This window comes from Bos indicus x Bos taurus, chromosome 3 (assembly GCF_003369695.1).
Source record: "Bos indicus x Bos taurus breed Angus x Brahman F1 hybrid chromosome 3, Bos_hybrid_MaternalHap_v2.0, whole genome shotgun sequence".
Classification (NCBI taxonomy): domain Eukaryota; kingdom Metazoa; phylum Chordata; class Mammalia; order Artiodactyla; family Bovidae; genus Bos; species Bos indicus x Bos taurus.
In genome coordinates this window covers 86,755,915-86,769,486 of record NC_040078.1, presented here as the reverse complement: position 1 = coordinate 86,769,486, position 13,572 = coordinate 86,755,915, and the positions used below count along the sequence as shown (strand labels likewise).

The following is a 13,572-nucleotide window of genomic DNA, read 5'->3' as shown; positions in this document are numbered from 1 at the left end:
TAGGAAACCTTTCTTGCTGCCACTTGTCTGCAGTGCTCTTTTCTTTATGAAGTCCTACTTCTCCAGGTCCTTGGCAAAAAATGGCCACTTCACAATTTCCAGCTTTATCTCACCTCCCGTTCCACTCAAAGGCAGAAGTTAAATGACTCTAATTGGATCCTGATTCTAAATTCCTGGGAGAAGGAGTCAAATTGGCCCCGCTAGGACACATGGCTGTCCCTTGTCCAGTTAAGCGCGTTGTCTTCTACCCTTGGGGGAGACTCCAGACTGGGGCTGGAGTCATGTGATTTCCACCTGGCAGCTAAGGGTCCAGTCCTGTGTGGGGGAGGAGAGAAGACAATCATGGGATGTTACAGTTCATGAAGCTGAAAGGTCCTTGGCCTCATGGAGCTTACAGTCTAGCAGGAGAGAAGGACATTATACAGATACTTGTGAGGTGATAGGGGTTGTATGACAGCCAGATCCCCCCCTGAGGAGGAGATCGTGGATGACCTCCCTAGGGAAGGCTGCTGCTGAGTCACGTCACGTCAGTCATGTCCGACTGACTCTGTGCAACCCCATAGACGGCAGCCCACCAGGCTCCCGTCCCTGGGATTCTCCAGGCAAGAACACTGGAGTGGGTTGCCATTTCCTTCTCCAGGGAAGGCTGGATCTGGTTAACCAAAAGGGGCAGGGCAGTGTGGACCCTGGGAGGGAAAAAGGCGGGAAGTGAGGAAGGAGGGTTCCAGGCACAGGTGGCAGGGAAAAGAAAAAGCCCAGTGGTAAGAAAAAAAAAAATCCGGCCAAATTGGCAATGTGGAAGAAATTGGAAGCAACAAATATTTTAAAAAGGTATAAGGATAGGTTGATTCAGTACCATTCTCTCTGGCTTAGATTGGAAGTTCTTTGTGGACAAGGGGGGATCATTCCTGTTGTTTTTGGAACCTGTTAGCGTGGGGAGACGTTTTCATGGCAGGACACATCACATTTCATCAGGTAGTTTCCTAGTGTGATTTTTCTCCCCAGTTCCCAGCTGTTCAGCTTTGAAGTCTTTTTATATGTCTTGAAATATATCCCCTTGCAAGATGGATTGCATCCCCTTGCAAAGTGTACTTCTTCCCACACCAGGTTGGCAAAGAAGAATAAAAGGGAAATTATAGTCATTTTTGGAAGGATCAATAATTGCCAATTTTTCTTTCCTGTGTACTGCTTTTATACTCCCCTCCCCACCACCACTTCCCAGCCCCTGCACAGATGTTTTCTTGGGCATTGTTGGCTGTACTTTTGTTTTGAAAATTTTGAAACATTATTGAGAGAGGAGAGGAGGAGAAAAAATAGCCTGTAATTGATTCTAATATATATTTAATTTGGCAGAACTTGAGAGAGACTTGCTGGGATAAGGCGGGACATTTCTTTGATCTCCCAGACTTCTTATCGTGGAAGGCAACAGGTGTCACAGCACGGTATGTTAATTACAAGTTGGATTTTATTTGCGTTCATCCATTCCTGGGTGTCTGTATATATATTGCTTTCTTAACGCGCTTTGACTCGATGTACTATTTGTACATCTGCATGTGATTTTGCATACTTGAAACATCTTGAATCCATCTTCCACCTCCACTGCACATGCCCAAACACCATTGTTTTTATGAGGCCTGGAATGTGTGTATCCAAGGTGAAGACCATTCATTAAAATTGGACACATTTAAAGGAGATGTGAATAGTCCATTGTGAAATGTGACTATTTTTCCAAAGCCACTTTTTTACATGATGAAGAAAAGAAACATTTAGGCCCCTAAAATTAAGGCAAGAGATACGTTTTTTTAAGGAAGCTGATTTTAACTTTAACTAGATTGGTGTGTTAATGAAGCTATTTTGCTTTTTGTATCAATGTACCTGAATCATCCCAGAGGATAAAGGTATGTATGTTGATATCAATAGTATTTCTTAATAAATTTTGAATGTTATACATAAGTCATGTGCTATCTGGCACACACCTGACAATTTAAAAAAATACTCAAGTGTGATTGTAGCTGCTGCAGTAAACAGAGTGGATGTGTGCACAGATGTGCATATATTTGGACAGATAGGACATGAACTCTCAGTGCATGCAAACCTGTTGTCATCTTGACCTCAAATTTCAGGGGATGCACAAGGGCAGGGGTCTTCTTATCTTGAAAATGACTCATAATTGCATATAAGAAAGAAGATCATCTCCCAAAGGACGGATAAACCTGCTTCAGTGTATATATTTAGGTGTATCTTATATTCCTCTCTTTTAAATCTTCTCCATTTTTCTTTTTATTTAACTAATGAGAAGCTGGGACGGGGAGTTTCGTTTTCCCTGTGCTCTTTCCGTTTGTCCCATTTTGTGTGATTTGGACTTAACTAGTGGAGAGTTGATGGGAGTCTAGTAGTTCATTCAGCAGCAGGGCCTTCCAGAAAGTAGAAGATGCATTTCACAAGCACTTTATTCATTTTGTTGATTACTCTCCCCTCCTCTTCGTGAAATGCTAGAGTAGAGGGGATTCACATGCATATAAAAATGGCCTTGGCAAACCTCAGGTACTCACCTTTCTCTGGGGAGAGGGCTCTGGAGGAGTGGTCTGAACTTGACCCCAGAACGTGCAATTAGTCACCGTCATCTTGTTACCATCAACGAGGAGCGGGGTTTGGGTAAATGTCTCATCTGGACCTTGCTCTTTTGTTGTAATATTGATTGTCCACAGTTATTTCAGGAAGGACCTTTCTCTAGTCCCCACCACCACCCCCCGCCCATTTTTGTGCAGTAGTGAAGGAAGTGTTTTGATTAATTTAGCCAAATGGACCTAGAAGTCAAAGCAGTGTAAATAGTGTGGGTATCAGTAACAATCCGTTAGCCTGCAAGCCTTGAGGACTTAAAAACATAACTAAAGATGGCAGAGGACCTCAATTTTCCTTTTCTTTCCTTGGATGTTAATCAGTCCAGTATAATGATGTCTTCCTGGGTTTTGTTGTTGTTTTTTTATTTAAACTTTTTTATTTTGTATTTGAGAATAGCTGATTAATAATGTTGTGATAGTTTCAGGTGTATTACAGAGTGACTCAGCCATACATATACATGTATCTATTCTCCCTCAAACTCCCTTGCCATCTAGGCTACCACATGACATTGAGCAGAATTTTCTGTGCTGTACACTAGGTCTTCGTTGGTTATTTTAACTGTCAATTCCAAACTCCCTAACTATCCCTTGTTTTTTTCTGATGGTGCTAGATTGTCCACACCCCCATTTCCAAGCGTCTGATGTCATGTTAAGACACCAGGAAGCTTGCTTTTGAAATTAGATCTGGCTCAGATAGATTTAAATGCTGTGGCATGCATATATGCTGTGGAGTTACAGTGTAACTTATCCTCAGTTCTGCCACACAAGAGTTTGGTGACCTTGGGCATGGCCTTCCCTTGTTTGTATCTCTCTTTCCTTATCTATAAAATGTACCTTGCGAGCCCATTGGCAAAGTCTTGTTAAAACAATTTTTTCCAAACTAGCCTGCTTATAGGAATCAGCTGGATCATTCAAAGCCCACACCCCCAGGACTTCCAGTTTTAAACCTACTGAATCAGAATCTCCACGGGATACCTGGGAATATGTGTGATTAACAAGGGCCCCAGGTAGTTATGTGGTCAGGTAAATTGGAACAGCAGTGCCTAAAGAGTGCATGGAAGTAATATGTGATGGTAAGTTGGTCCATTCCTGTGAAGGATTAGAGTGTTTTAAAGAGTCAAATTAATTTGGTGAATTTAAAAATGGACAACTTCCGGTTGGCTTATCAGAACATGACTGGGGGCTTCCGTTGCCCACCCGTGACAATCTGAAACCCTGAGGATGCAGAAAGATTAGTGCTCAGAAATGACTTACTGACTAGTCCAGTCATCCCTGCCATTTTTTTCTTGACTGAGACACTCATGACTCATTCTACTTAGTATGAATTTGCAGACCCCTCCCCCGCCCTTTGCCAGAACTTGCCAGCATCTTCAGAGGCCCCTCTTCCAGCTTCCCTCTCCTGAAAAGCTGAGCCATGGACCTTGGACCCTGGGCATCACATTCCTCTTGTTAAGACGGTTGCCCTCTCCCTGGCACATGTCTGTCTTACATCTGTCTTTACTATTGTTTCTTCAAGCTCTTCTTTCTTTCTTCTCTATTTCAACTTGCATGATCAAGGGTGAAACAGGAGACCTCTGAGCTTTCTTAATTATAAACATTATTGGGGGAATGACAGTACTTACTCCATGGAGTTACTATATGGACTGACTCAATGAGGTGACAGAAAAACTTCTGACACAGCGCTGAGAAACTTTTTGAAAGAATTAACAATTTTATTTAGTTTTCTTTATCGATTTTGGCAGGGGATCTTTGCATTAAGTTTCTGGCATAGTAGGAAGAGGGAAACCCTTGTAGTCAGGGGACCTGGGTTCAGTGTCTCTGCCATGTACTGTCTGTAAGTACCTGGAGGAAATTACTACTAATCCCCCCAACTCAAATTCAGGTCCTCATCTGGACATCCGGTCAGGGTTAGAGGTACTGTGGCTAAAACGTGTAGCACATAGGAGTTAAAGAACTCATAGTTCTTGTAGTGAAAATTCCCCATGGTCTGTCCATCTTCTAGAATAAGGAAGATGAGGATCTGTGTTTGAATGTACCAATGCCAAACAAACTTTGGGCAGTGGAAAATGAACTTGGCATCCTCTGCGCCAATGAAAGGGTCAGATTTGGTGTTTATCTGGCTCTTATTGTGATTGTTTTGGGAGCTTTTGGGTACATGGGTGCCAAAAAGGCTAGAGGGTGTTTTTTTTTTTTTTTTCCTTTATTTTTTATTATTCTAGTGGAATCATAGCTAAAAAGTGATCAGATTTCACCTTGTCTTAAGCCTTCAGACTTGTTTTTGGCAGTGACTGTGTAAGAAGTCTTCTTCTTCCTCCTCTCATCTGTTTTCTTCTGTTCTCTTGTTTGACCTGCACCCTTTATTTATTGATCTTATCCTCCAAAATATGGCAGCTACTCTTGTATATCTGGGTCACTGAAAAATCATCACTTTGGATTTGGTTAATTTGTAATTCAGTTGCATGCTTTTCAGCATTGTTGTTCGAGTTGCTAAGTTGTGTCTCTTTCGCGACCCCATGGTCTGTAGCCTACCAGCCTCCTCTGTGCATGGAATCTTCCAGGTCAGAACACTGCATGGGTTGCCGTTCGCTTCTCCAGGGGATCGTCCCAACCCAGGTATCAAACCTGCATCTCCTGCATTGGCAAGTGGCTTCTTCACCCCTGAGCCACAAGGGAAGCCCATTCTTTTCATTATATCGATGAAAATAATTATTGCTATTTTTGTTAATAGTAATTTATATAACACAGGAGAAGACTCTACACACGGACATCACCAGATGGTCAACACTGAAATCAGATTGATTATATTCTTTGCAGCCAAAGATGGAGAAGCTCTATACAGTCAGCAAAAACAAGACCGGGAGCTGACTGTGGCTCAGATCGTGAACTCCTTATTGCGAAATTCAGACTGAAATTGAAGAAAGTAGGGAGAACCACTAGACCATTCAGGAATGACCTAAATCAAATCCCTTATGATTATACAGTGGAAGTGAGAAATAGATTTAAGGGACTAGATGTGATAGATAGAGTGCCTGATGAACTATGGACAGAGGTTCGTGACATTGTACAGGAGACAGGGATCAAGACCATCCGCATGGAAAAGAAATGCAAAAAAGCAAAATGGCTGTCTGGGGAGGCCTTACAAATAGCTGTGAAAAGAAGAGAAGCAAAAAGCAAAGGAGAAAAGGAAAGATATAAGCATCTGAATGCAGAGTTCCAAAAAATAGCAAGGAGAGATAAGAAAGCCTTCCTCAGCAATCAATGCAAAGAAATAGAGGAAAACAACAGAATGGGAAAGACTAGAAATCTCTTCAAGAAAATTAAAGATATCAAGGGAACATTTCATGCAAAGATGGGCTCGATAAAGGACAGAAATGGTATGGACCTAACAGAAGCAGAAGATATTAAGAAGAGGTGGCAAGAATACACAGAAGAACTGTACAAAAAAGATCTTCACGACCCAGATAATCACGATGGTGTGATCACTGACCTAGAGCCAGACATCCTGGAATGTGAAGTCAAGTGGGCCTTAGAAAGCATCACTACGAACAAAGCTAGTGGAGGTGATGGAATTCCAGTTGAGCTCTTTCACATCCTGAAAGATGATGCTGTTAAAGTGCTGCACTCAATATGCCAGCAAATTTGGAAAACTCAGCAGTGGCCACAGGACTGGAAAAGGTCAGTTTTCATTCCAATCCCAAAGAAAGGCAAAGCCAAAGAATGCTCAAACTACCACACAATTGCACTCATCTCACACGCTAGTAAAGTAATGCTCAGAATTCTCCAGGCTAGGCTTCAGCAATATGTGAACCATGAACTTCAAGATGTTCAAGCTGGTTTTAGAAAAGGCAGAGGAATCAGAGATCAAATTGCCAACATCTGCTGGATCATGGAAAAAGCAAGAGAGTTCCAGAAAAACATCTATTTCTGCTTTATTGACTATGCTAAAGCCTTTGACTGTGTGGATCACAATAAATTGTGGAAAATTCTGGAAGAGATGGGAATACCAGACCACCTGACCTGCCTCTTGAGAAACCTATATGCAGGTCAGGAAGCAACAGTTAGAACTGGACATGGAACAACAGACTGATTCCAAATAGGAAAAGAAGTATGTCAAGGCTGTGTATTGTCACCCTGCTTATTTAACTTCTATGCAGAGTACATCATGAGAAACGCTGGGCTGGAAGAAACACAAGTTGGCATCAAGATTGCTGGGAGAAATATCGATAACCTCAGATATGCAGATGACACCACCCTTATGGCAGAAAGTGAAGAGGAACTAAAAAGTCTCTTGATGAAAGCGAAAGAGGAGAGTGAAAAAGTTGGCTTAAAGCTGAACATTCAGAAAACTAAGATCATGGCATCTGGTCCCATCAGTTCATGGAAAATAGATGGGGAAACAGTGGAAACAGTGTCAGACTTTATTTTTCTGGGCTCCAAAATCACTGCAGATGGTGACTGCAGCCATGAAATTAAAAGACGCTTTCTCCTTGGAAGGAAAGTTTTGACCAAGCTAGATAGCATATTCAAAAGCAGAGACGTTACTTTGCCAACAAAGATCTGTCTAGTCAAGGCTATGGTTTTTCCAGTGGTCATGTATGGATGTGAGAGTTGGACTGTGAAGAAAGCTGAGCGCCAAAGAATTGATGCTTTTGAACTGTGATGTTGGAGTAGACTCTTGAGAGTCCCTTGGACTGCAAGGAGATCCAACCAGTCCATTCTGAAGGAGATCAGTCCTAGGTGTTCATTGGAAGGACTATCCTAAAGCTGAAACTCCAACACTTTGGTCACCTCATGTGAAGAGTTGACTCATTGGAAAAGACTCTGATACTGGGAGGGATTGGGGGCAGGAGGAGAAGGGGACGACAGAGGATGAGATGGCTGGATGGCATCACCGACTCGATGGACATGAGTTTGAATGAACTCCGGGAGTTGGTGATGGACAGGGAGGCCTGGCGTGCTGCAATTCATGGGGTCGCAAAGAGTTGGACACGACTGAGTGACTGAACTGAACTGAACTGACTGAATTTATATAATCATCATCATCATTTATGGAATGCATTCTCTGTATCTGAGCTAATATTTTAACAAGTGTGAACCCCATTAGTCTTCCTAAGCATCAGGTAAAACAGGTTATGGTATCACCATTTTACCATTCAAGAACTGAAGCTCCATGTTTTAGTAATTTGCCACGTCATAGCCTTTAGTGGCTAATAGTCCAGAATTTTGGTAACATGAGAAATGGGAAGTCAGAAATTTGTATAATAAAATTTTGTGTAATCAGAGAAAACCATATATACATATAAATCTCCCTAAAGAGATTTGAAGTGACTAGTAATAGAAGATAAAAACAGTGATAAAGATGTGAAAAGTGGAATGAAATCACAATGGAGTGAAATATTAATAGAATAACATAAAGTTGCTGCTATTGCTGCTAAGTCGTTCCAGTCTTGTCCGACTCTGTGCGACCCCAGAGACGGCAGCCCACCAGGCTCCCCTGTCCCTGGGATTCTCCAGGCAAGAACACTGGAGCGGGTTGCCATTTCCTTCTCCAATGCATGAAAGTGAAAAGTGAAAGTGAAGTCGCTCAGTCATGTCCGACTCTTAGCGACCCCATGGACTGCAGCCCACCAGGCTCCTCCGTCCATGGAATTTTCCAGGTGAGAATACCGGAGTGGGGTGCCATTGTCTTCTCCAACATAAAGTTAAGAACATCATAAAAACTATGTGATTCTTCTTAATTACCAACAGATTTGTTTCCAAACTTCCTAGTCACCAAAGAAAAAGTGAGAACATAATCAAGATGAACTGAGTGAACAGATGAGAACCCAATTGCTGTTCAGTAGTAGAACTACTTCTAACACTGGGATCTGAGATAAGTTCCTCCTGGATTATCAAGGATTAGCAATACTCTGTAAACTGTCTAAAAGTATGTCCTTTTAAATTCAATTATAATTTCAAGTAGGCTTTATGTTAAACTAATTCTAGATTTACAAGAAAGTTGTGAAGATAGTATGAGAGTTCCGATATACTTGACACCCCGTTTCCCTTATTATTAACATTTATGTTAGTGTGATACATTCATAAACAGTTGATGAACCAGTGTTGCTATATTATTATTAACTAAATTCTGTACCTAGTCATATTTCTTTAGCTTTTACCTAATGGGCTTTTTTTTTTTTTAAATTCCAAGATCCGATTTTGGATACCACATACATGTAATCATATCTCCTTAGTCTCTTCATGACTTTGACAATTTCTCCACTTTCCCTGTTTTTGATGACTTTGATGGTTTCGAAGAATGGTTATATATATTATAGCATGTCCCTCTAATGTAATTTGTTTGATGTTTATTTCATGATGAGACATGAGTAGTATGTTTTTGGAAGACTACCGTGCCATTTTCTGTTGAGTACTGATATTATCATATCATGTCATGTCATATCATCTATCATGCTGCTAAGTCACTTCAATCGTGTCTGACTCTGTGTGATCCCATAGACGGCAGCCCACCAGGCTCCTCCGTCCCTGGGATTCTCCAGGCAAGAACACTGGAGTGGGTTGCCATTTCCCTCTCCAATGCATGAAAGTGAAAAGTGAAAGTGAAGTCGCTCAGTCGTGTCTGACCCTCAGCGACCCCATGGACTGCAGCCTTCCAGGCTCCTCCATCCATAGGATTTCCCAGGCAAGAGTACTGGAGTGGGATGCCATTGCCTTCTCCGATCATCTATCATACCACATCATATATCAAGGGTAAATACTGTTAATATGATATCAGTGTTGATGTTGACCTTGATCTTGTGGCTGAGGTATCGTTTGTCAGGTTTCTCCAATGTAAAGTTACTCCTTTCCTCTTCCTATCTTGTACTTTTTGGAAAGAAATCACCATTCACAGTTCATAGCAAGGAGTAGAAAGGAGTTATGCTTTATTTTCTTAAGAATAGAGTTATCTACATAAATTACTTTGAATTTTCATAGGAGATTTATCCTCAATTCATTTGTTTTTGTTGCTTAGGACTAAAAGAAATGATGACCAGGTTCCTTATGCACAAGAGACTATTTGGTTAGTTTGCTTTAGAAGGTATATGTTAGAATTTCTGAGACTTTTCTATGGCATGTGGGAAACCAGGACTAAGCTTCTAGAATCTCAGGTTTATTTTTCCTTACATTTCATATATGTTATACATTACTTCTCTCCCCCCTCAGTTCAGTTCAGTTGAGTCGTTCAGTCGTGTCCGACTCTTGCCTACTACAATGTAAAATTCTGTGAAGGTTGTTGGTAAATATTTTCTACTTTAAGAGATGAATTTATGTTCTTTAGAACTGTAATCTTTTTAAAATTGCATTTATTGTCTGGATTTGCATGGTTCTCTATGTTTGGGGTTGAGGGATATTAATATATTGTTATTTTCCTTATGGTTATTTGCTAATCTGTTAGGTGAAGATTCTGGCAGGTTATTGATCCACATCTGTAGTCATTTTCCAAGTATAATCTCCAGGATTTCAAAAATTTAGTAAAATTATTTAGACGGGTTATTATTGTGTTTCATTTATTAAATTATAAATCTGCCTTGCACAATTTATTTTACTCATTATTGTATTTTCCATATCAATAGATATTATCTGAAAACATGTTTTTGATACCTGTTTAATATTCTATCCTATATCTATATGATATGTCTGTGTCAATCTTTAACCTTAAAATGATGGCTTATTTTAATGTGTATTTATATTATTAAATGCTTCAGCTTTGGCATCGGTCCTTCCTGTGAATATTCAGGATTGATAGCCTTCGGAGTTGACTGGTTTGATTTCTTTGCAGTCCAGGGGACTCTCAGGAGTCTTCTCCAGCACACAGTTTAAAAGCATCAATTTTTTGACTCTATATATATGTGTGTGTGTGTATCTGTAGATATGTATGTATATATAATATATACAATAGGTATATATGTGTGTAAGTTTCTGGACTTTCTATTCTCTTTCATCTTTCTATTTTTCTCTCCTTGGGCCCATTATCTTCATTATTGTAACAATAAAACAAGTCTTCATAACTGGTAGTGCAAGTCCCCAAGCCTTGTTTTTCTTCTTCAAGGTTCTATTGACTGCTTTTGGTCTTTTACATTTGCAGATAGATTTTAGAATCAACTTGTCAATTTCTACAGAGAGAATAAAAACAGCTGCTGGGATTGTTTTTGGAATTGGATTAAATCAATAAGTCAGTTTGGGAGAAAATTGATATCTTTGGTGGCTTTATTTTTTTTTTAACTTTTATTTTATATTGGAGTATAGCCAATTAACAATATTGTGATAGTTTCAGGTTAACAGCAAAGGAATTCAGCCATACATATACATATATCCATTCTCCCCCAAACTATCCTTCCATCCAGGCTGCCACGTAACATTGAGCAGAGTTCCATGTCCTATACAGTAGGTCCTTGTTGGTTACCCATTTTAATTACAGCAGCGTGTACATGTCCATCCCACACTCCCTAACTTATCCCTTTCCCCCATCCTTCTCCCAGGCAACCATAAGTTCATACTCTAATTCTGTGAGTCTCTTTCTGTTTTGTAAGTAAGTTCATTTGTATCATTTCTTTTTAGATTCTACGTATTAGTGATGCTTAACGATATTTCTCCTTCTCTGTATGACTTACTTCACTCAGTATGACAATCTCTAGGTCCATCCACGTTGCTGCAGATGGCATTATTTCATTCTCTATAATGGCTGAATAATATTCCATTGTATATATATAAAACTCAGCACTGGCCACAGAACTGGAAAAGGTCAGTTTTCATTCCAATCCCAAAGAAAGGCAATGCCAAAGAATGCTCAAACTACCGCACAATTGCACTCATCTCACACGCTAGTAAAGTAATGCTCAAAATTCTCCAAGCCAGGCTTCAGCAATACATTAACCGTGAACTTCCAGATGTTCAAGCTGGTTTTAGAAAAGGCAGAGGAACCAGAGATCAAATTGCCAACATCTGCTGGATCATGGAAAAAGCAAGAGAGTTCCAGAAAAACATCTATTTCTGCTTTATTGACTATGCCAAAGCCTTTGACTGTGTGGATCACATTAAACTGTGGAAAATTCTGAAAGAGATGGGAATACCAGACCACCTGACCTGCCTCTTGAGAAACCTATGTGCAGGTCAGGAAGCAACAGTCAGAACTGGGCATGGAAAAACAGACACCAAATAGGTGTCACCCTGCTTATTTAACTTCTATGCAGAGTACATCATGAGAATTGCTGGGCTGGAGGAAGCACAAGCTGGAATCAAGATTGCCAGGAGAAATATCAATAACCTCAGATATGCAGATGACATCACTCTTATGGCAGAAAGGGAAGAAGAACTAAAGAGCCTCTTGATGAAAGTGAAAGAGGAGAGTGAAAAATTTGGCTTAAAGCTCAACATTCAGAAAACTAAGATCATGGCATCTGGTCCCATCACTTCACGACAAATAGATGGGGAAACAGTGGAAACAGTGTCAGACTTTATTTTTCTGGGCTGCAAAATCACTGCAGATGGTGACTGCAGCCATGAAATTAAAAGACGCTTACTCTTTGGAAGGAAATTTATGACCAACCTAGACAGCATATTAAAAAACAGAGACATTACTTCTTTCACAAAGGTCCGTCTAGTCAAGGCTATGGTTTTCCCAGTGGTCATGTATGGATGTGAGAGTTGGACTATAAAGAAAGCTGAGCACCAAAGAATTGATGCTTTTGAACTGTGTTGTTGGAGAGGACTCTTGAGGGTCCCTTGGACTGCGGGGAGATCCAGCCAGTCCATCCTGGAAGAGATCGATCCTGGGTGTTCATTGGAGGGACTGATGTTGAAGCTGAAGCTCTGATGCTTTGGCCATATGATGTGAAGAGCTGACTCATTGGAAGGGACCCTGATGCTGGGAAGGATTGAGGGCAGGAGGAGAAGGGGATGACAGAGGATGGGATGGTTGGATGGCATCACCGACTTGGTGAATGTGGGTTTGGGTGGACTCCGGGGGTTGCTGATGGACAGGGGGGCCTGGCATGCTGCACTTCATGGGGCACAAAGATTCAGACACAACTGAGCGACTGAACTGAACTGAATATGTCAGTGTATTTGTAAACAAAAGCTACATCTCCCATGGATATATTTAAGGCTGAATCCCTTTACTATTCACCTGAAACTGTTACAACATTGTTTGTTAATCCGCTATACCCCCAGTACAAAATAAAGTAAAAAGTAAATCTTGCTGCAAAAAAAAAAAAATGCATTTACTTTTTCTTATATTTATTAACTACTTATTCTATTAAGTTATGCCAGTTAACATCAATAACTATTAGTATTACAGGTATCAATTACCTATTTATGTCAACTACTAATATTAATATTGGATTTCAGTGTTTTCTTAAGTATTGGTGAGCATTCATTTTTGTTGTTGTTGTTGTTTTAGTATTTCCCCCCAAGGTATTATTTTTGAAACAAGTTTAAAGCTACAGAAAAGTTGAGAGAGTGATATAGGGAACACCATATCTTTACAATAAACTACATTCATCAGTTAATGTTTTTGTTACATTGTGCTTAAAAGCGCTCTGACATGCAAATATGTGTTTATTTTGCTAAGCCATTTATAAATTAATTCCAAATACCATATTTTTCTTCATAAATTCTGCAATGCGGTCCCCAAGAGTACTGTCCTTCTCCTATGTAAACACAGTGCTGTTAATCACACTTAGGACGATTAGCGTTAATCCTCACTATTGTGGGCTTCCAGGTGGTGCTGGTGGTAAAGAACCTGCCCGCCAGTGCTTCCCTAATGGCTCAGATGGTAATGAATCTGCCTGCAATGAAGGAGACCAGGGTTCGATCCCTGGGTTAGGAAGATCCCTGGAGTAGGAAATGGCAACCCACTCTAGAAATCTTGCCTGGAGGATTCTTTACAGAGGAGCCTAGCAGACTGCAGTCC

The 13,572-nt window shown here is 40.5% G+C and overlaps 1 protein-coding gene across 6 annotated transcripts in view; it reads left to right on the top strand.

Moving 5' to 3' along the window:
• The window catches only part of FGGY (FGGY carbohydrate kinase domain containing), a 504,128-nt gene that overhangs the window by 75,546 nt on the left and 415,010 nt on the right, over positions 1-13,572 (top strand). For 5 of the 6 annotated variants that reach the window (XM_027537095.1, XM_027537097.1, XM_027537099.1 and 2 more), the window contains one exon: positions 1,354-1,442. The exons of the other annotated variant lie outside the window; for it this stretch is intronic. In XM_027537095.1, coding sequence (XP_027392896.1) covers positions 1,354-1,442 — 89 coding nt within the window. The remainder of the gene's footprint in view (positions 1-1,353; positions 1,443-13,572) is intronic. 6 annotated transcript variants of the gene reach the window in all.